At 42.4% G+C, this 26,219-nt stretch overlaps 4 protein-coding genes across 9 annotated transcripts; 2 read left to right on the plus strand and 2 right to left on the minus strand.

Annotated features, from left to right (window-relative positions):
• Nucleotides 1-201: 201 nt before the first annotated feature.
• LOC115677087 (uncharacterized) lies at nt 202-7,672 on the minus strand. Of its 4 annotated transcripts, XM_030600146.2 has the most exons (13): nt 7,004-7,672; nt 5,599-5,658; nt 5,417-5,479; nt 5,222-5,284; nt 4,942-5,025; nt 4,803-4,865; nt 4,565-4,627; nt 4,362-4,424; nt 4,170-4,232; nt 3,725-3,784; nt 1,740-1,877; nt 1,231-1,326; nt 202-918 (listed from the first exon to the last, which is right to left on the minus strand). In XM_030600146.2, the coding sequence occupies exons 1-13, from the start codon at nt 7,235-7,237 to the stop codon at nt 457-459; spliced, it is 1,512 nt and encodes a 503-aa protein (XP_030456006.1). In that variant the 5' UTR covers nt 7,238-7,672; the 3' UTR covers nt 202-456. The 4 variants fall into 4 exon arrangements, with proteins under 4 accessions (XP_030456006.1, XP_030456008.1, XP_030456007.1 ...); XM_030600148.2 differs by lacking the exon at nt 4,170-4,232; XM_030600147.2 differs by lacking the exon at nt 3,725-3,784.
• An 880-nt stretch (nt 7,673-8,552) lies between these two features.
• Nucleotides 8,553-12,836, plus strand: LOC115677049 (thioredoxin H9-like). Of its 3 annotated transcripts, none has more exons than XM_056316819.1 (5): nt 8,553-8,779; nt 10,972-11,045; nt 11,380-11,549; nt 12,157-12,279; nt 12,396-12,836. In XM_056316819.1, the coding sequence occupies exons 2-5, from the start codon at nt 11,033-11,035 to the stop codon at nt 12,546-12,548; spliced, it is 459 nt and encodes a 152-aa protein (XP_056172794.1). In that variant the 5' UTR covers nt 8,553-8,779; nt 10,972-11,032; the 3' UTR covers nt 12,549-12,836. The 3 variants fall into 3 exon arrangements, with proteins under 3 accessions (XP_056172794.1, XP_030455953.1, XP_030455955.1); XM_030600093.2 differs by having other exon boundaries at nt 8,555-8,779; nt 11,397-11,549; XM_030600095.2 differs by having other exon boundaries at nt 8,556-8,779; nt 11,424-11,549.
• Nucleotides 12,837-14,936: 2,100 nt separating this feature from the next.
• On the minus strand, nt 14,937-18,183 carry LOC115677170 (receptor-like protein kinase FERONIA). Its single transcript, XM_030600265.2, has 2 exons — nt 18,061-18,183; nt 14,937-17,775 (listed from the first exon to the last, which is right to left on the minus strand). Exon 2 carries the CDS (start codon nt 17,636-17,638, stop codon nt 14,951-14,953), a length of 2,688 nt encoding a protein of 895 aa, XP_030456125.1. The 5' UTR covers nt 17,639-17,775; nt 18,061-18,183; the 3' UTR covers nt 14,937-14,950.
• Nucleotides 18,184-22,516: 4,333 nt separating this feature from the next.
• Nucleotides 22,517-24,932, plus strand: LOC115677175 (40S ribosomal protein S12-like). Its single transcript, XM_056316571.1, has 5 exons — nt 22,517-22,578; nt 23,329-23,371; nt 23,700-23,991; nt 24,170-24,235; nt 24,620-24,932. Exons 2-5 carry the CDS (start codon nt 23,364-23,366, stop codon nt 24,677-24,679), a joined length of 426 nt encoding a protein of 141 aa, XP_056172546.1. The 5' UTR covers nt 22,517-22,578; nt 23,329-23,363; the 3' UTR covers nt 24,680-24,932.
• The last annotated feature ends 1,287 nt before the right edge of the window (nt 24,933-26,219 follow it).

Genomic DNA, 26,219 nt, shown 5'->3' on the forward strand with positions numbered 1-26,219 from the left:
TTTGAGAGTTACAGTGTCACAGTTCTTACGTTGTCGTCTTTCAATGAACTGACCAGGATGAAAAAGTGCTTTCTATCCTATCATTTAGTCAATACTCACTCGTTTCTAAATTTTTTGTGATACGACTTGTTTTCCAGTAAAATTTGTCGGATTAAACTCTCATCCATTGGCAATTGTATAGCAGTATGGTACTGCAAGGAGTGAGATCAAATCAATTCTTATATAAAAAAATGACATCAAATCAATGTTAGCCCAGGTTCAATGACTGTCACAGTTTCCAAAATAGTGCCTATAACTCACCTCGCTCATGGAGTAACTATGAATTTGAGGATACAAAATCATGTAGTTGACCAATCTCCAGACAGTAACAAATTAACTATACAAAATTGCCGCTTGCTTGCTTGCTTCGAGGCAAGAAGATTCTAAACAACGACCAAGAATGGTTATAACACTATGTTAATGACTAGACTTCACATCCTTGTCGACTAGATCGGCTCCGCTCACATAACTTGCGAAGAACGATATTAATCTGAAAGGAGCACCAATTAGTGGGGCATCCGAGAGTGGTACTGCATCCCTTTCTTCGCTCTCAACAGTTTGCGACTCCAGATCCTGGACTTCATTATCATCAAGAGGAATCTGGACAATTTCTCCAGAATCTACGGGCTTCGCAGAGCTAGATATTAGAAGACCGTGCTCACCGTTTATTTTATCCTCACTGTTTGTGTCATCGTGCATCTGAATATCTTTTGAAGACTCTGGTCTCCCATCTAATACAAGCATATTCGTATTTGATGCGGAGTTGTGATCCACGATGCCGGCGCTTTCAGCAATTTCTACAGTAGAACCACTCTGAAAGGGTGACGAAAGCCCAGGTGCTGCCTTTTGTTGATCGAGTTGAAGACACAACTCATTCACCTGATTAAAACATGTGATTGACAGACCAATCCTAATCAAAAGTTGATGATGAAGGAAATTACGAAAGTCTCTTTTAATTACACTTCCTATTTAATTGGCCCAATGGAGTGTAGGGCTAACGGCTCTTACGACAACCTTCCTTCTAGAGGTCAATTGTTCTTTGGGGTGGAAAGAGAATACAGAGAGAGGCTTCTCCTTAGAACCCAGGCAACTCACACTTTCAAATATGAGTGTTGCCTTCGGCCTTCTGGAGCAAGCCTTACCGATTTATAAGAGCATAAACAATAGCTTAAAGGAAAGGAGCTAGCTTACCTTCTCAACAAGGTCTGCATTCTCTGTAATCAATTTCTCCACAAGAGCACATGCTGCTTCCATCTGGGAGTTCAGCTCCTCGTATTCTGAAGACCGCTACAACATAGAAAAAAGTAGTAAGGATTCTGTAATGCGTTCCTTAGAGGTACAATCTGGCAGAAAAGTTCTTTGTCAGTTTAGCATAGCCAAAGAAAAAGCCTGGCTGATCCTTAAAAAACAAATCCAAGCACAAACCGAGTAACTTCTCATCCAACATGACAATGCTTTACACAATCAAAACTGCACAATCAAATTGCAACTATTTGGGGCACGTCAATTGGACAAGCAAAAGGCATGATAACTCCAGGAGCAACTGTTCAAGGTCATTATGGAGAAATCCTTCATGAAGAAGATACATAAGTTACATTTATATATGAAAAATCGACATCCGGTGATATAACGCCGGGTCTTCAAAAAGTGGAACAAACGTTAGAAGTGCATTCAATTGATTCAATGCAGAGGAAACAAACCTTTCTTTGCTCATCTGAGTGATCAACTGAGGAAGCATTCTCCAGGAGATGAATCTGACCTTGCAACTCCAAAATATTATCTTTTAGTCTTTGGTTTTCTAGCAAGTAACTGTTCTTGGATTCTTCCAATTTTGACACCTGCCAGACTTTGTTTTTACTTTCCATATCAGGAGAAATACAGAGTTTGCAACTCAATGGTGAAGCCCAGATTTCATAATAGTGTGGTGGTGAATTGACTCCTCTAGCTAGGAAGACTGAAACTCATGAACAGAAATAAGACAGAGATGCCAAGCTACAAGATACATGAGTGACAGGCATCTTACAGAGGAACTCAGTTTAGTCACGGATATGGACTAGTAAAAAAGGGGAAGGTTTCCCCTTTTGGATCCTAACTATGCTTCCAAGCAATCAATCAATCAAATCATTTATAAAACCAACAGAATGAAAACAGTTGCTTAAATTTAACCATTTGAAGGGCAAATTGTTTCCTATGTAGCTGCTCCTGAGTGCATCCCTCACTGCATTACTTAGAAGTTATAGGCTTTAGAAATCAGGTATGGTCCAGTAGCCACCCCTTTTACCAAGAGACTAACGATAGAAACCTGTTGATCGATTCCTCAAATGCAGTCCACTCTCCCTTTCATTTTCTTCCTCCATCCCTTTTCTTTCTCTTTCCTTTTAGTCTACCATCTCTAAAAACTTTTGCAGTCCATCCAAAATAATATTCATCATGAGATATAATTTTTCAATATACATTGTTTATTTCCTTCATTTCGTTCTTATAGTATTTTCTTTTCGCTGTTGGTCCATGTTTTTCTTCTCCCCATCCTACACCTTTGTTGACAACCCTTTTCAAATATTTTCAATCTGGACAATGCCAACGTTTAAGACATGCATAATCCTTGTTTAGATATAGGTTTAAAATCGAGTGAATACATATTCCACTTTATCCTAGAGTAGTTGCATCCCCAAAATCACAAGGCACAAGTCTAAGTCAGATGCACTTAGTTTCAGGATTCCAGTATCTGAACTCACATATTCTAGGTGAAGAAACTTCCCTTACCTTTAGACAAAGACAAACATGCTTAGACTAAGACAAAAAAAGACACTCCACAAGAAAAAAGTACAAAATGGCAACGTCGTGGTTGTTCATAAGCAGCAATCACGCAGAAGCCATTAAATATTTTTCTCTGGTTAAACTCATCACTATAGTTGGATATTTGGGCCAAAAACATGATGGATGAAGTACGGCATTCAACATTAGTTTCCTCTCTCCAAATAATTAGTGCAGGACCTTATTTAGTCTACGGCTTCGCATGCAAAGATGCAAGTTGAACTTGTCCCTTTATTGTGTTCTTCATTAATGCCACCAAGTAATGGCCAATGTTTATGACATTAAAAAAATGACGAGGAGACATTCAAACCTTAACGTATTGAAAGGTCTATAAAATGAGCTTTTCATCTGGTCACAATACACAAGGTTGCATGATAACATGACGCAAATGTAGCATAATTTTTATACACATCTCTTCTCCTTAGAACTTCAAGAATTCAGATTTCTTTTCAGATTGTATTATTTTCAATTCTACATAAGTCTAGATTTATGTTTGTTCTGTCTGTCATGGATCTTTTCCCCTGACAGTTTTTTGTACAACTTGGAAAAAATAGTACCAAGGAGGTGAAAAACTATGGCAATTCACTTAGTAAAATTAGATATCATTGAGAAGAAAATAGAATTACTTTGCTTAACAGCCACCCTAGATAGGAGAAGCTGCAGCTATGATCACAACTGCAGTTCTACGATAATCGTGTCCCAGATAAAGGGATGCTACAACAACCATTGCAACTGTAATTTTATTAAAATCATGTTGAAAAAATTTTCCAGGTTCTGTATGGCCAGCACAAACTTGAAATCTAAATTTAGTCCCAAAAGACAACGGTTGATGTCCACCATTTCGACTGAAAAAGTCTTCAGCAGTATATACCTGTAACTGTAGTCCTATAATGTCAGTCTCCATTTTGGCAATGATTTCCCTACTTGAGTTCTGTGAATTAGAAGTATTCATCAGAAGTGAAATTTCCAACTTGACTTGAAATACTGTAAAAATAAAAAATACAGAACGACTCATGAAAATCAAAGATGCTACTGGAGAAAACCCTCCAGCGAGTCAGACGCAGCAGAAAATTCCCTCATACACAATTAAAAAAAAAAAACACAAATCACATCATATATCTCATATCTAATATTAAGAGCCAACCATGAACTTCAAACTTTTCGTGGAGAACCAAAAGGCAAAAGGTTTTAATCATTCAAAATTTCAGACTTCCTTTTGTGATGGGCATATGAAGTAGCAGTATCATCAAATGATAGAATTTTTTCTCATTAAAATTTGACTAACAAGAACAAGGATATTACAGAAAGTATCTCACCTCCTTTAAAAGCCAGGACTCATGATCTTTTCCTAGTTGTCTTATTTTTTCCTCCAAACTTTCCTGTGAATCATTTTCAAAGTCTGTCATCCCCATATGTCATAGGTTAAAAATGCTTCTGACCATATGAAAGAACTTTTTCTCAATGAAATTTAAACAAGAACAAGCTATCAAGCATAGTACATAAAGTACCTCCTTTAAAACCCAGGAATCATGATCCCTTTCTAGTTCTCGTATTTTTTCCACTAATCGTTCCTGTCATTCACTTCCAAAGTATGTCAGCTCCACCAGTCATGGCTTAAAAAAGCTTGCTTGAAAGAATTAACCAAAATGATAGAACTTTTCCCAGTGAAATTTGACTAACAAGAACAAGCATGGCACAGAAAGTTGCTTACCTCCTTTGAGATCCACGAATCATGATCTCCCTCTAGTTGTCCTATTTTTTCCTCCAAACTTTCCTGTGAATCACTTTCAGAGTTAGTCACTTTCATCTCCATAAATAAAGGGTTATATAACTTAAGAAGACTTCTAACAAAAATGGATTATGCAGAAAGAACAGTCAAACGTTAACACCAACAAACAAAATATTTGACTTTTGATAATGTGATTGCGAATAAGGAACTTGAAAGATACCTGTTTCAATTCCAGATTGGCTTTCTCGTCTAAGATCTGGCTAATCTTCTCCTTAAAGCTAGCCTACATGTAGGATGGGATTTAATCAACAAAACATGAAGCAAAACTCACAATGGACTAAAGATAAAAAGATATATACCTGCTTCAGTTCCAAAATAGCTTTCTCATCTTTTAACTTAGCTTTCTCATCTGATAACTGGCTAATCTTCTCCTTAAAGCTAACCTAAATGCACAGTGGTAAATCAACAACAGATGGCATAAGTTTCATATGGAGAAAATTTATAACAGCAGCACGTCGTTATTCATTCTTATAGGGAGGAGAAGATCCACAGCCCTCAAATAAGCGTCAAACAAAAGACTGAACTGGATGTTGCAAGACAACTTAAAACCTCATAAAAGCATCCTCAATAACAAATTACCTCTTTCTCAAGCCAGCTTTCCTTCTCACACTCCAACTGTGCAAGGTTTGTGGCTAAACCAGCCTGTAACAAATTCAATGCATTATGTCCGCCAATAAAAGAGAACGGAATAACTCTCTGGAGACTGCCAAGCACATACCAAAGTGAAATAATCTGACAAACTAATCTCTATACTCATTTATCATGTTGTATTACCTCTTTGTCCTTGTGTAAGTCATTCTCATTCCGCAAGTGCTTAATGTTTTCTTCCAAACTGGCCTGCAAAATCGCATTCTGTGCTCATGACCATAGACCAGAAATAGCTGCAACTAATCAAGATGAAGCAACAAATTAATTGGCAGAAGCTTGGTACAAGCTTCTAAGGCCATTATCCACACCTTGATTTCCAACCAGTTCTGTTCCACAACTCCGGCTAAACTGGACTGTGTGTCAACATGCTGTACAGTATATTAGTAAAGAAAGAAGATATTAGCCTCATTTCTACACGTCGGTTCATAGTTGTGTCTCAAAACGTCAACAAAACCAATGAAAGTGGCAACAGTGACGGGTGTGGGCAACAGGGGAAAAAATCATAGCAGCAGAGCTGCCACAAATAAAGCAACTGAGATTATCAGATACAGAGTTTGATTTAAGGTGTATAATGAAGCACATTCACAAATGTTTTCCAACAGGGTCGAGGAAACAGAAATGAACATATATTCTAGTTTCTTCACTTAAAGTTAAATTATAAACCAAATAGATAGTAAAAAGAGGATAGAGAGTCCATTGATAGGTCTACTCGTCTTAAGATATCGATGTTTCATTTACTGCATATTTCACTTTGGCATAAAATTATCATTAAAAAGTTAAGGTAATCGAGTACATTGCATGTATAGAACTTCGAAACAAATTCTTCCCGGTAAAACATGATGCTCTCTTCATAAAATTGCAGTATTTTCCAAAACTCTGTCTAAAATTTCCAAATCCAAACCCAAACTACTTTTCTGACATGCCGCAGACAATCAGCTAAAACATCGAATGTAATTAAGAGGAAAGAAAGAAAGGAAACATATATTTTCATTCAAGATATCAAGTATTATTTAAATAATTACTCTTCTCAGCATCAGAGAATACAAATTGGATATAAAACATCACCACCATCTGGCATTTCTGGTGCAACATGAAGGAGGAAAAAGTGAAAGGATTTGAGAGATGCATTAGACTGGCAAGTATGTCATTCATTTTTGTGCACCGGATAGCAAAATCACATAATTCTTTCTTATTCAAATTATGTCGCTTTTCCCAAGATTACATGTATTGTGAATCGCTCAGTTATATGGAACAAAGACAGGATCACTAGAGGCCAAGTAGAATGAGGTCCACTTAGGGTAGGCATCCATGAATCTGTAGTTGGAACAAGACTTTCATTTCGGAAAACATACATTGTAGACTGTTTGATCCATAGCAGAAGTGCTCTCGTAGAAACTATTACAATGGATCTTCTTCTAAAGATCTTTTCCAGCAGAGATAACATGTCACACTAACTAGCAACTACATTGATCCTTGCCAAATTGAAACGCTAGGAATGTAATGCTCTGGAATGCAGATGTACCACAACATGTGATCTGAATTGCGGATCGGCTAAATCCTATCGTACTACGACATCCGTTATCCCATCCTGGGACGATTTGTGTCAACCCATCAAGTCAAACAAACATCTCGTAACACCATTCTCCGCATTCGAATTTACAATGAAAATACCCACAGCTTCTGCGCCATTGCAATTCAAAACTAAATACTTACATCTTCGACACCATTAGCCAGAGGTTCGATCCGATCCGCCTCCGCCTCCGCATCCTGGCCGGCATCAGACACTCCATTCCCCGGAGCCCCCCCATTGCTCAAACGACTCCTCTGGTCGACCGGATCAGTTTCCCCATCGCCGGCCGCAGCGACCGCGGCGTCTTCCCCCGCGGCTTTGCCGCTCTGCTTATTCTTCTTCTTCTTGTTCCTCTTCCTTCTCTTCTCCTCATCCATCCCTCCAGCTCAAACGGCGAACCCGGACCGAATCTCACGCGACCCAATCCGCCCCCACGCACCCGCTCCCCAACCCAACCCCCAAAATCAAATCTTGTATCCCAAATCACCGTCCCCGCCACCCAAAACCCACAAAAAAAAAAAGAACACAAGCAGGTCAATCGCAAAACCTCCCAAACGAACAGCCCCAATCCGGCGCACCGCTCGCGCACGACGGAACCCGATCCTTCCGCCTCAGCGAAACCCTAGGCTACGAATCAGATCGGAAATGCCTGAAGGAGAAGAAGCTCGGAAACAAGATGGATCGAAGTCGACGACACGCGTCCGTCGAAGAAAACAGTAACGACGGGGTGGGGGCGGGTGAAGCCCCGCTAACGGCTCTTCATTCGTCGGTTTTCGCAAGGACGTGTCCGAAAAAACATTTTCCTCAGTTTTTTTTCCGTCTTTTATTAACCGTCTTGCTTTGAGAAAAATGAGTTGAAGGCAATAAAAAATTTAACAAAAAAAAAGGGACACGATAAGTTTATTCTTAAGTTGTGTAATCATTTTTGCAATTCGCCTCGAACGCCTCCGATGTCATTAGGCTTGGAATCCCGATGGCTAGATCGGGGCATCGGTGACGGGACACGCGACCCTGGCCACTGTGGCTAGGATCCTAGCCCTTGCCCGCGAGATCCCAGCCCAAGCTTTAAACTAAAGACACGACCACTGCTCAAGTCCTACCGCTCGAACTCGTGAACCCGACAATTGAACTCGTGAAATTGATAGACAGACTTAAAAGATCAGGGTACCTTATTTAACGGTACCACCCTCGACGGGTTGCTCGTAGCTTAAAAACTATGCCAAAGGCGAATGACGTTTGGGTCGGGTCGAGTATGGGCGGCCCGACTTTTCAATCTTCTAAGATCAATGGCTCAAACACACGCCCATTTGTCCTTCGGGCCTTGGCCACTAGTGAAGGAAAACTGAAAGTGTCAATGAGCTTTTCTTTTTTCTTTCTCTCTTCCCCCCCAAGAAGACACGATGACAAGGATTCATCGCCGGCCCCAGGCCCGTTACAAAGCTCAAAGTGCTGATTTTTACGAGCTGGGCTTCTTCTCTTCCATGACAGCGACATGGAAACCTCTTCAATCCTGTTTGACCGATTCTCGAAATCGTTGGTTGGGTGAGGCTCGATGGGTGAGCTTGACGTTCTTGCAATGCAATGCCCATCGTTCTTGGTCGAAGCAATCTGGTCCGTCTTGGGTGTTGATCTTGCATTGCCACCTCGACACCTGGTCCCGCTGGTCGTTTGCGTCGTTTCCACGAGATACCAAATTTGGTAAATCATTTCGCTTGCAAGAATTCAACGCCCGCACACGACACCCACCCAGAAGAGAATAAGGAGAAAAAAGAAAGATATTTCAACTGGGTCCTCTCTCTCTCTCTCTCTCTCTCTCTCCAATCGCCTTGATTTCGGGCCATCTCTTTTTCTTGGTAATTTTGCCTCGCGGAGACGACGACCTCGTCCTCGTACAGAGGGTCAACCGGAATTCGATCGTGGTACGTGCTGCGCTTGCGCTTCGAGTTTTCGTGGTGTTTTGAGTTCCTTTGATTTGACGGTATCGAAGACAAGCGCATTGCGTTTGATATGTGGCCCTTTGGGTTTCCTCTTCTTGTTCTGGATGTTTTTGTTTTCTAATGAGATAATCAAATTAGAAATTGCCATATCTGCGGGCACTCAATTTGGTTGGAGAAATGAGGTTCTGAGTTCTATTATCTTTTCTCGGTTAGATTGATATGTGATATAAATTTGGTTGAGAGCAATGGTGGCAGTTTCTGGTTGTGAGATTCGATTAGAGGTTTATTGTATGGCATGAAATGAGAGCTGGTTCAAGCATGCTATTTTGCAAGCGGAGCTACTCATTCTAAATCCTGGAAAAATCCTTGATGTCGGTTGGATTGTCCTTCCAACGCGACATGGATTGAAAGCTATATGCCGAGAATGTAATTCCTGAATATTTCTCTGGTGATACATATTGCGGCAGGAAGACCCTCCAGAAGTTCTACATGTTAATCGAATGACATTTTGATCTAGTTTACCCGTTGGATCAAGGACTAATTTTTTTTGAAGTGGCACCAATGCGATGCCGACTTATACCAAAATGATTGACAAGATCCGAGCTTGACTATAACTAGCATATCCCGTAATTTTATTTATTGAAAGAGTTAATGGTGTAGAACCAAGAGTCCTGTATATATCAAATTACTCTCTACACACCCTCGGACACTCTTCGTCCCTCCCTCCACACATCATTTTGTCCTCTATGCATTTTATGGTTTGCGCGTCTGATACCACACAAGCCAAAAATCATGTTCAAATTTCCAAAGACCTCATGTTCAGCACCAGCAACAAATCCCTTGCTGTTTTCGCAGCCACCTTATGTAGAGGGCTTCTAATCGCCAAGGTCATTCCCCCTTTGCAAATAGCCTGCTGTTATAACGTTTGGCCAGGATGCCTTCTGCATAAACAAGGAAATCTTGGTAGGAACAGCCGAGTTCTTGTCAATCCTTCAGGGGTTTTAGTTTTCCTTCTCCTTGTTGTCACAGTTAATATTGCTTGGGGTACAATTTGACTTTGAGACATCCATTCTTGTTAATTTGTTATCTTCCTCGTCCCTTTTCAGTTTTGCCTCCTCTAGCACATCATAGAACTTAGCACAATGTTCCAATACCCGATCGTTAAAGCTTCTGACAATATCTGCTGGGGCATGTAAAGCTGAAATGCGAAAGATATTAGCAACACATGCCCTTTAATGCTTAGGAAGTCTGACTAATAGAGCAAATCAGGCTTTTTTTATGAAATCGAGCTTTAGGCGGTGTTGAACCACACTTTATCCTGCCAGAAGAAAACAAAATCTCCTCTGCCAACAACGCGATCTATGTTAGACTAGGAAGATTGACCTAATGTTTGTTAATCCATCTCCAAGGGATCACCCTGAAATTGTACCGACATTGTTAACCTGGCCAACAAGGTTTCATTTTTATTATTGATGAACTCTCTAGAGAAAATTCTTTTGGTCATAATTTTCAAAGCCACTTGGCACACAGAGCTTTGTGGAAATGTAATAAAGATTTCATACCCAAAGGCAAAGCCACTTTCATATGGGAAGGTTAATGATGCCCCACCTACCAAGGCTGAAACTATAAGCCTTTCCCTTACCTCCTATTGGAACCTTCTCTTAATGCTATCGAGTATCCTAGCTGCCACACTTGAATAGGGAAAAGCAGGAAAAGAAAAACTCGCAGAGTTGTATGAGTCTCTTTACTGAAGTTAATCTGCCGCCATTGGAAAGATAACCTCTTTGAACTAACCAATCTTCTCTGTGTCTTGGAAAAAACCAGGTCCCGAATACCGTGATCTTTCAGTTTAATTCCTTGAGGTGGGCCGAAATAAGTGATAGAGGGACTACCTTGCTTGCAGCCTATTACTCAACTAAGATGTCCCAGAGTTATCTTCAAACAATAGAACAAAATGCTGTCATCAGCAAATAATAGATTGGAAAGTTTTAGGTTAGAATACTTCTAGATACACTAAAGGATTATAGCAAGTGTTTCGTATTGCTGCTCTTCCAATGGATTTCCTTGTGCTTTCATGGGCTCCACTTGTTAATGTGAACTGTGTGCCTATTTAGAAAACCCTTTTTTCTATACTTCGATATAATGCAGTGATCCTTGTATATTTTAACTTTCAGGTGCTTTGCGCTTTCTTCTGCTGAATCTTGGAATTCACATTCCAACCATCAGTATGGGGCAATGCGTAGCCAAGGTAATACCTCTGGGCCATTTTTTGCTGTCCTTCTCAAATCTTTTACTTACTATTGCGAAGATGTACACATTTTTGTAGTTAATATCATACAATGACTTCTTGACCACTTCTTCTCCCATGATATTTTGCTCTGTTGTTTGGATAAGATTTCTGTCGTTGATAAAGTATATCTATTAATCTCAACATATGGTGACTCTATTAAATATCCTCCTTTTAACCATGCTATGCTTGTCCTACAACAGCTGTTCTATGACATTTAATGGCTGCCTCCATATATTTGCTGTTGCATCTCTTCTGGGTTTTGGCTTGAAATATTTCAATGAAACACTGTCAGTTCTTTTTGTCAAAAAGATTCTATGTTGTTCATGGTGCTTCCAGCAAGAAACAAAAGACGATGACTCCGACCACCAACACATTGATTTTGCTAGCGGCAATGTGCATCTCATCACTACAAAAGAGAGCTGGGATGGAAAGTTATCAGAAGCTATTAAGGACGGAAAGATTGTAAGTTTTCAAAATTAGTAATTTGCAGTTTAGATAAATGATGTCTCGCTCTTGCTATGATCTGTAACAAGATAGCCTTTTTCTTCCCTCGGTAATTTTGCACCCACAGACCGGGTGCTTCTCTCTGTAATCGAACCCTGGACTTCCCATTAACCCCGCCCCTCTGTTGCCACCAGGTCATTTGCCTGGTGTTCTCATACTACTTGTTATAAGATCTTGGTGTAAATCCCGGGTTACACGAGATAGTGAGGTTGATCCCTGTTGAGAAATGTAAATTTGGAAATGAGACTGAGTTTGTGGTTTATGCTCTAAGTCTTTGCCTTGATATTTGACAATTGCATCTCCATCTGTTTTCTCTTTTTGTGTATATATTTTCAGCATAGGGATGATTCTTAGAGTTCATTTCAATTTTTGAGAATCCAGAGTAGACAGTGGCATGCGCTGTGTGTTGTGTCAGGTTATAGCAAACTGTAATAATTCCAAGGTGTTTATGTGGGAAAGGTGGCTGAGAAAATTCTGTCATGTCAACTCTTACTTTATGTCAATTATAACCTTTTCTTTAACACGAAAATTTGGCTGTCCACCGTGACTTGTGAATGCTTAACAGGTTATAGCAAACTTTAGCGCGACCTGGTGTGGTCCTTGTAGAGTGATTGCACCTTTCTACTCCGAGTTATCCGAGAAGCACCCTTCTCTCATGTTTCTTCTTGTCGATGTGGATGAACTAACGGTAAGTATGATTTTTATCTCTCGGACCTTGCAACTTGCGAATCGGATGAGAAATTTGCTTAGTTATTTGCCAAAAGTACTGACTGTAGCTCTTGTGCCGTTTCATTTATTTCACAGGAGTTCAGCACATCGTGGGACATTAAAGCGACCCCTACTTTCTTCTTTCTTAAAGACGGGAAACAAGTCGACAAGCTCGTGGGCGCCAACAAGCCAGAGCTTCAGAAGAAGATAACTGCGATTTTAGACTCGATCGGTCAAAGTCAGAAATGAATGGTTGACTGCTAGAGGTGGGGAAAACAAAGCTAAGCCTCTTTGGAATTTTGTGAAGCCATGTATATGCAGGTTTCCAAGTTGTAAAAAGCTTTTCCGCGGCACTTGTTCTTGAATGTAAATAGAGATGCTTGAGGATGTCGAACGGTGAAAATATCGGATTGGTAATCTCCGTTCTCTTTATCATGTCCTCGATGTCCATTGTCTCAATCGGTTTTTGATCTGATTTCGAAAAGTCTTTCTCACTGTTCAGAGCAGTAAAGCTTAGTTTGTTGCAGACCTTGTTAAGCTTGGTGTTTTTAAACCAATTTGACTACTGTTTAGCTCTTTGTGGTCATGCCTCTGGTGACCCGCGTTGAGATATTTGAAGTGTGAAGGAAAATGTCATCTAGACAACAGGACGGCTGAGAATGATTAGCGGATATTAGAAGGTCATCTGAAACATTCATATGTTGTCAAAGGTGACTGAGAAATAGAGAACAAAACTGTTGTCATTCGATTTCTCTTGCTTCGCGAAAAATGAATAATCTGAAAAATACTTATCTACAATTTATGTGTAAATATTTTCGCGAACGATGAAAATATTTTTCGTTCATTCATTCATCTTTACGAGCGATTATTTTTAAGAAAGTGCTTTATGAATCATTTATTTTTCCGGGTATTTGCCGTTATTCAGATTATATATCTTGATTGTGTTGCATGTGGGGCTTGTCGAGGTGCAATTGAGATTGAGAAACGTTTGAGCAAGTGCGCGGAATTTGAGCGACGGTACGATCTTTCGCTTTAATTGTAGCGGACATCTCGTCGATCTCTCCTCATGCAGCGAGCATGCCCGACCGAAGCACGTAAATTCTCCGCGACGCATGGAGTTCCCGCATTTATATTTCGAGGACGTTTTCCATTGCTCAGTCATCAAGGTACGAGTGAGTGGGACAGAACTTTCGTCTTAAAAAACTAAGAAAAACTTTTAAGACAGCGAGACGCGACAGACCACGTCGGTGTCGTCGGTAGTTGTTTTCGTGGGCGAGATAAGCAGCGGGAATCAAAAGAGAGACCCGAGCCTTTGCCCTTCGCTGTTAAAGAGGGTCTCTCCCACGTTTCGTCGAATCTGACGGTGCATTTCCATTTCTTGAAAGCTGCTTTTCAACCCACCATCAACCTAACTCGTGTAGAATACACTCGCTTGCCGTGTTTATCGGATCTAAATTCATTGACCCAATGCGAACGCAGACACAGACAGCCCCATTCACGGTGTGTAATTTACACGTCGGTTTCGCATGATCAACGGCTAGGATGGGACCTGTACAGATATCTCTGGATGTGAGCAATAATTCGCGACCCGAATTGGAGATCCGGACAAACGTCACCAGCAGATTCGTCAAACGACTGGGTCGGGTCGGATTTGGATCGGGTCGAAAATGATCTGACCCAAATAGATTTATTTAACCCGTTTTGACCTATTTCCATTCAATGCAAATTTAGTGACTCATACCCCCAACCCGTACACAACACATACTCAACCCATATTGCTAAAAACACTTCCGTATTTAATCCAATATAAGAAAACTCATATCCAAACTGAGGTGAAAATACGAAATGAGCGAAGATCGATGGAAGACGAGAGAGAATTGAGTCTAAATAAGTTATAAATTCTAACTCATTTAACGCTCATATTATGTGTCACTGAATATAATTAGTTTATAATAACAACTCAGCCATGAGTTTGACACGTCTAGTCATTACACAGCCGCAAATATATCAAAGTTTAAAAATTAATTTTGTTATTATCCATTGAATTTAGATTGGGAATTGGAGATCGGACATACGCCACCAGAGGACAGCTGCAAAATGCGCTGCTCCGTGATGTGCCAGCTGGTCCATCCCCCGTATCTTTTGCTAAATTGAAAAGAAGGAAACGTCAAAGTCAGCTGTCCTGCACCCGGAAAAAGAGAAACGAAGCGTATAATCGGATTGTATGATGCGCGAACGTTGTTCGGGACCCGCCCATGTGTGTCGGGAGGGGCCAAAATCAATGGATTCACGAACGCCATCCCAACCACAAAGTCAACGGAACAGAAACTCAAGAAAGATGACCGAGGAACATGGATGTTTTAAGAGAACAATACAGACGTCTTGGACTAAGGATATAGAACTCAAAAGGAGATAATTTAGCAAACGTACATATATTATTATACACTCCTCATACGATATATATATATAGAATTTAACAAACAAATTACAACTGCCTTGGAGAGAATTGATATCAGAAGCCGGAAAAGAGATTGAAATTTTGACAAGCAAGTTAAATGAAGAAGGAGATGATCAAGAAAAACCCAAATGGTGCCCCGAGTGTTTCGACATTTTCGCAGTGGAAGTGTCTCCGTGGGAACGTGGGTCCGGGTTCACCGCCCTTTAGGGTTCATGATTTGAGAGAACACGGCGCTCGGAGTCAGCCCGTCCGAGTCTTCGCTGGCGAGGCTCCGACCGCCGATGCTCATGCTCATCCCGCTGCTTCTTGAATCGGTCACGTTGCTGTCGAAGCCAGGGGAAGCGTCGGGATCCTTCTTCCCTTTGCAGGCCGCGGCGTCGAAAGCTCCGTCGTCCATGCCAATTCCCCCGAAGCCCTTGCCGCTCTCCTCCGCGCTCTCTTGCAGCTGGAGGGCGAACTCGAGGTTCCACAGGACGTCGCCCATTGATGGCCTCTCGATGCCCTGGTCGGAAACGCACTTCATTGCGGTCTCGGCAAACTTTTTGAAGCACTCCGGCGCGATTCTCCCCTTCAAATGAGGATCCATAATGTGTTCGAGAATGCCTTTCTTGTGGCAATGAGCAGCCCATTCCGCCAGACTGACTTGCTCTTTCGGCAGCGTGGGGTTCAATGCAGGGCGCGCACAGAGGATCTCGAACAGCACGACACCGAAGGAGTACACATCGGATTTGTCAGTCAACTGCTGACGCCTGAAATATTCAGGATCCAGATATCCAAAGCTACCCTTCACAACAGTACTGACATGCGTGTGATCCAGCGTAGGACCAGTCTTTGACAGACCAAAATCGGAGACCTTCGCCACCCACTTCTCGTCCAAAAGAATGTTGGTAGTTTTCACATCGCGGTGAATGATCGTGTGCTTGGCCCCAGTGTGGAGATAGTGCAGCCCACGAGCAGCTCCAATGCAAATCTCAAGTCTCTGCTTCCATGGGAGAGGGGGTCTCTGGGTCTTGTACAGGTGCTCCCGGAGTGTTCCGTAAGCCATGTAATCATAGACAAGGATCATCTCACAGTTTTCTTCGCAATACCCGATCAACGAAACGAGATGGCGATGGCGTAGCTTGGAAAGCATTTCAATCTCAGTTTGGAATTCATGCACACCTTGCTCAGAGAGGGGGTTCCCACGCTTGATCGCCACTTTCGTCGTCCCGCCGTCGATTTCTCCTTTGTACACTTTGCCAAAGCCTCCCACTCCAAGGAGGAGAGCCTCATCGAAGTTCTTGGTGGCAGCTTTAATCTCAGCAAAAGAGAAATGGCGGCAAAGGTTCGACGGCAGGGACGATGCATAACTACCAGTAGTGTTCGTCTTTGCGGAACCCGCAGAGTGCGAGTTTCCATAAAGAGAGAGAGGAAGCCAGCCGGATGGTCCATCGCTTGCGCTTGACTCCTTCCCATGCCTTCGGCGACGCGAAGCGCAAACAGCTAAGAGACCGATGACTATGGCTAACACAACTCCCCCGCCAACCCCTCCTGCAATAATTGCTGTTTGATTAGTTGATTTACCAGGCCCTGTTCTAGCTCGTGAGGGATCGATTACATCCTGCTTCGGTGCAGGAATAGGGTTAGGCCCCGCAAGATTGCCAGACGCATCACTAATTTTGAACATCTCCACTCCATTCAAAATTGCGTCGTAATACTGAGGCTTCATAGCCGTATTCGGATGAAGGGCAAGCCACAAATCCTGCCGCCCAGCTCCATCTGGTACAAGTACCACATAATCCTGATAAATAGGGATTCCATTGCCGTGTGTCCATCCAGCCACATCAGCCTGATCATCAGCAGTTTGATTGGCGATGAAGATCTCAAACATTCTCTGGTTTATTTTCGTTATGAGATCAGATAACTCACAGAAATGCAGCCTCACCAGGTAATTGAACCCAGAGTCAACAGCGAAAATCCAAGTGAGGTTGTAGTTCACATTGACACTTGCATTGGGTCCCATCGTTCTTGCGGTGGAGTATACATTGACAGGAGCGACATAAGTAGGCATGGATGAGGGATAACGAATCGTCACATTCGTATCATTAGTGGCTGTGACCCCAACGGCAGCACCATATATGTAAGGACTATCATCATACCAGGACCTGAACAGTCCCGTGTCGCTAGACGGCGAGATGTCCTGACCTCCCGCATTTAATCGATAAGCAGTCTCGAGAGCAGTGGTATTATCGATGGTGAAGAAAGCACCACCCTGACCGACGATCAAGGCGGTTCCAGTCGAACTATAAATGTCAGGCATCGACACGATCTCAATCCCATTAACAAAAGCAAATGCACCCTGATAGGTCTTAGAGGGACTGAAAGTTATATCCAGCGTCTGCCCCTCAACATTGACCGAGTACTCCTTCAAAACATATGCAAAGTTCAAAGCCTCCGTCGTTTGGGCCACACTGAAGTTCTTCAGAAGAGTATAATCCCCAGTAGAAACAGAGAATATGGCATTGGACGCGTTATACGAATTGTACGAAGAGGGATAAAAGTACAACCGGACGAACTTCCGACCGGATGCCACGGGAAAACTGTAAGTAAAATTAGACGGGAAGATCCTCGCGGTCATGTACGGGACCTGTGGCACCGAAGGGTCCTGCGTGGCGGCCGTGGCCGTGATCGAGTTCACGGTGGAAGACGGGAACTTGGAACCGATGTCCGAGGTCCACACCCGGCCATCGGTATCGGTGGTCTGCGGATCCGCCCCGCAATTCAGCAGGATCTTATCGGTGGGCACATAGTTAGCCCCCAAAACGGCCACCGCCGCCAACGACGCGGACAAGCACAGAAACACCAGGGCCGCCCCGGCGCCGGTCGCCGCGGTATTCCTCATCGACCCCCCCAAAAAAGGCACGAGATTCTGCTTAAAATCCGGAACAACCTTACTTCACTCCGCTTCGAGATCCCGCAAAAATCCCACCGCCCGGAAGAACGACCCGACAGCGAGACGCGATCAGCTCATGACAGGACCTGAACGAGACAGTCGATGGAGGGAGGGGAGAAAAAAACACAACAAACAGCACACCCATCAGCTCGAACCTCCCCAAGTTCCGAAATTTCACAACAACAAGAAGCAAACGAACAGACCCAGAACTCAAAAAGCACGCGGGACATCGAAACCAGCAGAAAAGTCAAAATGCAACCTCCGGAAGCCCAAAAACAAGGAACAGCTAAAAGAAACGAAGGGAGACATGGGGAGCTGAACCTTGATGGCCGATGGTGGAGCGAAGAGGGGGGGGAATGCGAGGATCTTACCTGAGCTGGAGCAGCGGAGAGGGGGACAGATCGCGGCGATTCCTCGTAGGGTCTGAGGAGAGATCGCCAAAGCTGCAGAGATCAAGAAAGAGAGGGAAGAAGGAGAGGAAGAGGAAGAAGAGGGAGAAGAAGGAGCTGAGAAGATCGGGCGAGTAAAATGCTGCTCTGCTCGCTTTGCTTGGACTAATTTTGCTCGTCTGCCTTCGATGGTGGATTAGTCAAAAGCTGTTTCTTTTTATTAAGTATTATTATTATTTTATTAATATGGGTTTTAATTTAATCAGGAGCGATTTGCCGTCTCTTTAAGTTAGTGGGGGAGCAGTTCGGGGGGACTCTGAAATGACGAGGGTGCCCTCCGGAGAGCGACGTTTTCTCGCGGATCCCTTCCCTGCCACTCCCCCCCTGTCGATTGAATGATTGAAGTCGAACGCGTTTTGATGCGTGCCATTTGGTGGTGGCGGCTTTCACGCGTGCGTCCGTGCGTCCGCGTCGAAGCTGGCAATGCACGCTGAAACGGCGCCCTTGTTTTATCGTCGTTTTGGGGTCCAGGTGGCCCAGTTGGCCAGTTGGCGTCGCTGAGGATCGCCAACCGTCACCGACTCCCGCTCTCCCCCCTTTTCCTTAAATTTCCCCCTCGCCAAACTTCCTGAGGTGTTTCTTTTCGGGGGGAAAATGACACAAACAGTCCCTGAATTTTGGCTCAATGTGCAATTTGATCCATGAACTTTTAATTTGTTCAATGTAGTCCCTAAACTTTAATCTGATGTGCAATGTGGTCCCTGAGCTTTTAATTTGTTCGATGTCATCCCTGAACTTTTGGTACATGTTCAATTCAGTCCCTGAACTATATGAAAATATTTAATGTAGTCCTTTCCATTAATTCAAGTTCAGGGACTACATCGAACATTTTCACATAGTCCAGGGACTGAATTGAACATGTACCAAAAGTTCAGGGATGACATTGAACAAATTAAAAGTTCAGGGACCATATTGAACATTAGCTTAAAGTTCAGGGACTACATTGAACAAATTAAAAGTTCAGGGATCAAATTGCACATTGGGTCAAAGTTCAGGGACTGTTTGTATCATTATCCCTTTCATTTTTGGCAGTTCCGCAAGGATTGATTGATGGCGGTTAGTGGGATCTTCTGGGGGTGATGCTGTCTGCTGAACAAATGAATTTTCCCGTGTTGAATTTGATGAGGAGGGGCGTGCGTGTCGCCACGACGGGGACCCGAGCCGGCTGGGTGCCCGTCGCGAGCTTGGCACGGGCCGGTCGAGAGCCGTGCATGCGCGCGAGTCGGACGTGCTGTGCGGGCGGGACATGCCACGTGTGGACGAGCGCGGTGCGCGGGGGGGCCAGGTGTGAATGGACAACGAGCGAGGAAAGTCCCAAGTACATTTCTCTCGAAGTTTGTGATTGGTTCATGTGGTGCAATTACCGGGAAATTTTCCCGACCGGTCTCAGTCTTATTCGATGGATGTCGATTCAAAACTGAACTTTTTCAATTTTTGTCGATTTAGCCATAAACCTTTGTGCGAAATTCCAACGTGGTCCTTCCAATCGGTTTTCATCGAAAATTGCTGACACGGCAGCTCGGTCATCGCTGGCTATCTTACGTGGCACATCACCATGTCAGCTATTTCCATTGAAAATAGGTCAGAAAGACTATATTGGCAAATTTAAGACTGAATTGGCGTTTGTATAATAGGTTTATGACTAATCGAACCAATATGTATTAAGGGAGGGGATGGACCTTAATAAATGTAATACTTTGTATTGAGAAGCATATGGAGGGTGAGTATCTAATTCCAAACATTCGAGTATTTGGAGTAGAATTGACACTATAAATTGGCGAAGTTAGAGTCATTTGTAATCGTCCTTCGAATCTTTCTTTTTTTTTTATATGTGTGGTATTCCTTTATCCCAAACTTAGCGTGCAAGAGTGATCTCGAAAGAGGGTGCGCGACACGACCGGAAAGCATAACCACGTGAAAGATTTCATCCTTGAACAAACCCGAAGGTTGTGTTCGTGACAAGTGATATCAGAGCGTGTTGTTTGCCCACAAAAAAAAAAAGGGCATAAATGTCGAGAGAGGATGCCGATCCAAGAGACGAGGCCGAACAATCGGCGCCCAATGGATTAGGTCTTCTTTTTCACGCGGTGCGCGTTTTAAACCTTGAGTTAGACTTAGCGGATGTCGAAATGAAGTTGGAACGCCTAGCGCCGGACTTGCGTGAGGTGATCGGGGGCGATCAGAGGGCTCCGACACCAATTTTCTAGCTCGTCACCGCAATCTCGCCAAGGTGCAATCAGGCGAACGGCGGGTTTCGTGGATGGACACCAACACATTATCAATGAATCGAGAAGAGGCCAAGCCAGGAGCCGAATCGGCTTAATCATCATTAAACCTGTATTAATAAGAAAAAGTAGACCTCATCTCAGTAAATCTATATTTTCCAAAAATTGAGTTCATTCAACGGTAAACGAGTCTATTTTTGTGGTTGAGAGCTTGATTTGGATCCCGCAGACTCTGAATTCAAATCTTAATGTCTTTCAGCATGCAGGCGAAGTCTTATTCAATGCACGTGAAGAGAGCGGTTTGCGTGTATTATGGAGATTAGGTCGAGCCGCAATATTCAAACATCCCTTGCTATGCAATTCGACTTTGGCCATCTCCTCTGTGACACGCACAACTCGAAAATTACTTTCCCACAGGCCAAATAAATTGATTGATCCACCGCCCCCTTCGGCCAGGCAAGCAACGAACCAAGTCAAACAGCTCGACGGCTCGATCGAATCATTGGAGTCATCCGCCAACCGATCGGGTGGGTCGGGACTGGCCCGATCGTGCCTCGGTCGTGCCCCGATTGGGCCTCGATCTCGGCTCGATCCCGCCTCAATCATGGCTTCCCCTCAATTAAGGCCTTGCTCCATCCTCTACAGAGATGCCCTTGTAGAGAGATATTCACGGGCCGGTCCAGATCATTTTGGGCTTGAGCTTCTCGAACCCGAGGAAGGACTTGGGCCGGCCCAAATCAAGAATAAAAATGGGCTTGATGGCCCGGCCCGGATCTATCAATGCCCGGAAAAAAAAAAAAGAAAAGTAATTCCAAGCTATAGGCGGGCCGGGTCGGGTTTTGAGCTAGTTGGGTCCACGTGTCTAAACTCTCTAATCTCTCTAATACGTTATTCCATATAAGTAACTTTTGCACATTGGACGCATTAGATTTTTAGGGGTAATAATAGCCTAGGAGATCACTTAACTTTGTTGATTCAGTGCAATATGGTCTCTAAATTTTTATTTTATGTGCACAATTTGGGCAATAGTAGTCATTCCATTAGATACTTGGGTAAATTCAGATTTTGGAAAATATGACATTGGAGATGTTTCGTAAGTATTAGGGGTGAGCATGTTTTCAGGGTGGAATTTGAAACCTAAGAACTTGATGGATGGGAATCTATAGATTTTAGGTTCCAATGTATACAGGGTAAATTCCAAATTCAAAAATTTGGGGAACTTGTTTCGATAGGTAGGTTCCAAGTTCTAGGCCTTGAAACTGGAACCTGGAACCTTAAATAAGTTTTTTGTATTTTTTCTTGGTCTAAGTCTTCACGTGATCTTGTGGTGTGCCATGGCATTTGATGATGAATGTATAATTTGGAACCACTAGTTTAAACTTTTATTTCATGACTTGTTAATGTTTTATATTTTTCATGTTTCTAAAATAAGCTATGGTTAGTGGATCACAGCAGCAAGTAATTGTCATTAAAGATCATAATTCGCTGCAATTATTCAATTAATAATATATTGTGGAGCATGGGTAAACCCTGGAACCAACCTCGAAATCTGTGAAAAGGTAAATTCCAGGTTTCAAGATATGTATAATGGGTTTCAGATTTTAAAATATGAGGAACCTATTCCCATGAGTAAATTCCAAAATTTAGGTGGAACCTGTACAGAACCTGGAATTATTCATCCCTAATAAATATCGAGTGATTTTATATTTATAAGACAAATGAAACCTATCATACCATAACCGTTATAATTCTGAAAATCGTTATTTCCATATGAGTTTTTCTTTTTTTTGGTCATACTATTTCCATACGAGTTGGATGTGCAATGGTACACACACGCAAGTTTAATAAGCGCAAATTTTCAAAAATAATTATTTATAAATAAATATATTGGTCAAGAAGCTAAAAGTATATGATCAAATTTGCCAATAAAGAAAGGAAAAAAATAAGTCAAAGTACAAGATCAAAAATAAAATAAAAAAACAAAAAAAAAACAAAAAGAAGAAAAAGCACATAAATGCATCCGTTTTTGCAAGCCCAAGCCCAAGCCCAAGCCCACTTTTACTACTTCAAAACCCTAATAACCTCCGTCTTCCCTTGACCTTCCGACTCTTTACAGCCTCCCTCCCTCCTCCGCGCGACGATCCGCAGCCTCCTCCCGCCTCTTCCTCCTCCGCCTCCGCCGCCGCCTCCGCTGCCGCTGCCGGCGACCTCCTCCGTGAGTAAAAGCTCCGCCTTCTCTCGCTCTTCCTCTCCTTCTCAAAATCTCCTACGTCAGTTTGTCTCGCTGTTGTCATTGCTCGCTCCGGCGCTTGAAATCCGAGCGACTTTGGAATCCTCGGTTCTGTTTTCTTGCGCAGCTGTTCATGCTGTGGTGCATCGCGTGCTTTGACCGCGCGTTGTGTCGACGTGGTATCTTGTTGTTTATTTGATCTGGTTTTGCCGAGGGCGCGACAAAGCTTCGTCCCTTTTAACTCTGTTAGTTTGTTAAGCTCGTGACCCAATGGATTAAGTGTTTCGGTCAATGAAAATGCATGTGTGGAATGACGGACTTAGCACATATTTCAACTCCTAAGTACAGAAGCATGGCCTTGTCCTTTTTTTTTTTATCCTCTTCTTGTATGCAACGGGATGACTGCTAAGAGGTGAATTCGCTCTACATGGGGCTTTTGCAATTTGGGATTGGAGTAAAGTCACTTAATTTTGTGTTGTTATAAGTGAAAGGTCGATGCATTTATGGATTTATGTACATGTTATTGACTGTAATTGATGGGTTTAATTCGATCGATGTTACTTCCATTAGGCCACTCTCGACACGGTTTTTTCTACTCCATGTTCTCTTTCCACTCTGTTCCTTCCTGGAAGTGTAGGATTGTCAAGAAAACTGTTATTTGGGATTCATATTTTTCCTATAGTGGCAAAATCCGGTGTAACTATATCCTGATATGTAATGTCCCTTTTGCATCAGGAAGGCAATCTCTCGCCTAAGCATCAAGTGGAAGAATGTCGGGGTATGTGAATTTTAGCCGCCTTTTTCTTGTTCTGCTCCGTGATTGTTATTTTTTCATCCCCCTCCTTTTCCTTCTTTCTCAAAGTAATGTAATGTTTCATTGCGAACAGTGAGACGGGGAAGATTGATGTACCTCATAATGTTTTAGATCATCTAATGGGGCCTCATTGAGTAGTTTCTTTTTTCCCCCCAATAGAGGAAAGGATTAGGCTTTTCTATTCTCATTGTGCAATCTTTCTCGTTTAACTAAGTACTTAACTTGATTGTTTATAAAAACTTGTCGGTTCATTGTATGAATCTTCACTTAATTTTGAGTCTATTGCTTTCAGAGAAGAAGATGTTGTTCCTGCACCTGAGGTTGTGGCTCCAGCTTTGGGTGAGCCTATGGATCTCAATACAGCTTTACAAGTTCTGCTGAGGAAGTCACTGGCCCATGGCGGTCTTGTACGTGGGCTCCATGAAGGTGCCAAGGCCATTGAAAAGCATGCTGGACTGCTTTGCCTACTAGCAGAGGACTGCAACCAGCCCGATTACCTCAAGTTGGTGAAGGCGCTCTGCAACGAGCATAATGTCAGTTTGATCAATGTGCCTAGCGCTAAGACGCTCGGAGAGTGGGCTGGTGTAAGTTAGCCCCCTGTTTAATTTTTATATGTGCCATTTTTGATCTACCTGTACAGCATTGATACATATGTTTATCTCAGTGAAGTACATATGTTTATCTCAGTGAGGCCTGGTTTGTTAGTTGAAATTGCAGTATCTTCTTGATTGCTCAGTAATATTTTCCATCTTTTCTGTACAGTTGTGTAAAATTGATTCTGAGGGGAAAGCAAGGAAGGTTGTTGGTTGCTCTTGTGTGGTTGTAAAGGTAAAATTTATACAATAGTCTTTTATTAATCAAAATGGTTTACTACTGCTTTATATGGTTATTGTATTGGCCTTCCTTTTGTGCCCCCTAAAAAAGTGTAGACCGTAGTTGGCGAAACTGGAACTAGCTTTGGAATGTTTTGTTGGGCTATTTATTTCGATTTGCATTATCAGGAGATATTATACAAGCTAGCGTGTTTTAAACCTTTTAAGATTTTCTCAACGATCATTATCAGTGGCTTAGGTACTCATTCGAAACTCTTAAGCGCAAATTAAATCAGACATAGAGATCATTTATGGTGCTTGCTTGTGGTTGTCTATATTGATGCAATTTCTGTTAGTATTGCCATTTCTATCCCCTCAAGGAAACCTGATCTATTTGCAGGATTTTGGGGAGGAGACCGAGGCACGTCATATTGTTATGGAGTATGTCAAGTCTCACTGAGATTAGAAAGCTTTGAGGCATCTGGAGGGGCTTTCTTAGATAGTGATGAGATTTTTCTGATAATTTTTTAAGGAGACAGTAAACCAGTGGACGTTTTTATCTTTGTATGCACCTCTTTCTCATCTTCCTGAGCTGATTGAGCAACTTAGAGCGTTCAACTGTCTTAAGGTATTGTCATCTTGTTTTCTTCCTATCAATATTTGCAACATTTTGACATGTTTGGTTATGAGCATTTCTGGAGTCTCTCTCAGAACCATTGATTGATTGTTTTTGTGCATGATCGATATATTTTTACGTGATCTTCCAACTTTTGAACTTTAGACATTTTGATCAATTCAGTTGCCCAAGAATAAGGTCCACTGGGAAACTAATCGTGCTGCTTCTGCTTTTGGTTTGTTTATGTGCCTGCCAAGGCTGTGGTTCGCATGTGATCGTCCTCTGCAATAGTCATCCTTACAGACAAGGATTCAAGTGCTTGTTTCTTGTGCAATATCATTCAAATATATAAGTGAGAGAAGTGTATTATAATTTGCAAATTACCGAGCTTGAAAAAGTAAAGAGAAAATGATAATTAATGAGGGGGACCTTAAATAGAAAAAAAGTAATGAATAATGGAATGAACAAATAAGTATTCCTAGCAGGTGTTTAGTAGCTACCAAAGGGTCTTGCACTAGTTGTAAGGGTTGATTTCCTCCGGGTATGGTAAAAAGATCGCAATTCATCTACAAAGATCTTTAGAAATTAGTAAAACTTGAAATGCATTGATGAATGCTAATTTGATCAATTGAAAGTACTAATAGCTTCTGTTAAGTTGCTGAGATGTGATATTTTATGTCAAGCTTCAATGTAGATATCGACGTTTCTCTTCACCAAAAGAATGTTTGCTTTTGAAGTTCTTGAAAAGGATGTGGAAAACAAACAGGAACATTGGATGATCTGTTGCGATCGTAGCGGATGTCAAGGAACCGAAACCAGAACCTATTTTTTCCGAATGGTATGTGTGTGGGTGTACAGCCTGCTCCATTTTTCGCTACATCCACTTCATACCCGACCGGACTAAAACAATTTCAACGGCCTGTTAGATGGGTACACTTTATGTGGCAGGGACTTAAATGTCGCACACTAGTTGATTGTCTGCATATGCACAAACCAAAACAACCAGATGGAGCTAAATTTTTTCAGAAAATAAGTTGAGTGAGCAAATCTCACTGCTGGTAGTGCTGAATGAACAGACAGCTGAGAAATGATAATTCGAGAGTACCTCGGCAGCCATTCGCAAGGTAAGAATTGCCTTGCAAACCTTGCGAACAATGGCAATGGTATCTGGATCCATTCTCGGCACGGATACAATGGACGAACTCTTTGCACTAGTAGCTTGTCTTGCTTTTCTTGGCATTCCCGCACGTCTAGTTCCCAAATGCCCAGTCAAGAACTAGAGGGACCTCCGTGAGTCCGAGTTGCGAGAGCCAGGTTCTGCTAAAAAAGAATAGCTGCAAGGACTGAAAGCCGGCAAATCCTTGTGGCTGTGATAGCTCCTGAG

The sequence above is a fragment of the Syzygium oleosum genome, unplaced genomic scaffold, assembly GCF_021117445.2.
Source record: "Syzygium oleosum isolate NSW1041296 unplaced genomic scaffold, Sole_v2.1 Sole_v2.12, whole genome shotgun sequence".
Taxonomy (NCBI): domain Eukaryota; kingdom Viridiplantae; phylum Streptophyta; class Magnoliopsida; order Myrtales; family Myrtaceae; genus Syzygium; species Syzygium oleosum.

Bases quoted from the DNA above. Each gene is read 5' to 3' on its own strand.
- LOC115677087 (XM_030600146.2), bottom strand. From the start codon at position 7,237: ATGGATGAGGAGAAGAGAAGGAAGAGGAACAAGAAGAAGAAGAATAAG. The intron at 5,285-5,416 runs GTAATACAACAT...AATTTGTTACAG, and splicing joins ACTTACACAAGGACAAAGAG to GCTGGTTTAGCCACAAACCT. The intron at 4,628-4,802 runs GTATCTTTCAAG...AGTGATTCACAG, and splicing joins CCAATCTGGAATTGAAACAG to GAAAGTTTGGAGGAAAAAAT.
- LOC115677049 (XM_056316819.1), top strand. The intron at 11,550-12,156 runs GTAAGTTTTCAA...AATGCTTAACAG, and splicing joins CTATTAAGGACGGAAAGATT to GTTATAGCAAACTTTAGCGC. The intron at 12,280-12,395 runs GTAAGTATGATT...TTTATTTCACAG, and splicing joins TCGATGTGGATGAACTAACG to GAGTTCAGCACATCGTGGGA.
- LOC115677170 (XM_030600265.2), bottom strand. From the start codon at position 17,638: ATGAGGAATACCGCGGCGACCGGCGCCGGGGCGGCCCTGGTGTTTCTG.
- LOC115677175 (XM_056316571.1), top strand. The intron at 23,992-24,169 runs GTAAGTTAGCCC...TTTTCTGTACAG, and splicing joins CGCTCGGAGAGTGGGCTGGT to TTGTGTAAAATTGATTCTGA. The intron at 24,236-24,619 runs GTAAAATTTATA...ATCTATTTGCAG, and splicing joins GCTCTTGTGTGGTTGTAAAG to GATTTTGGGGAGGAGACCGA.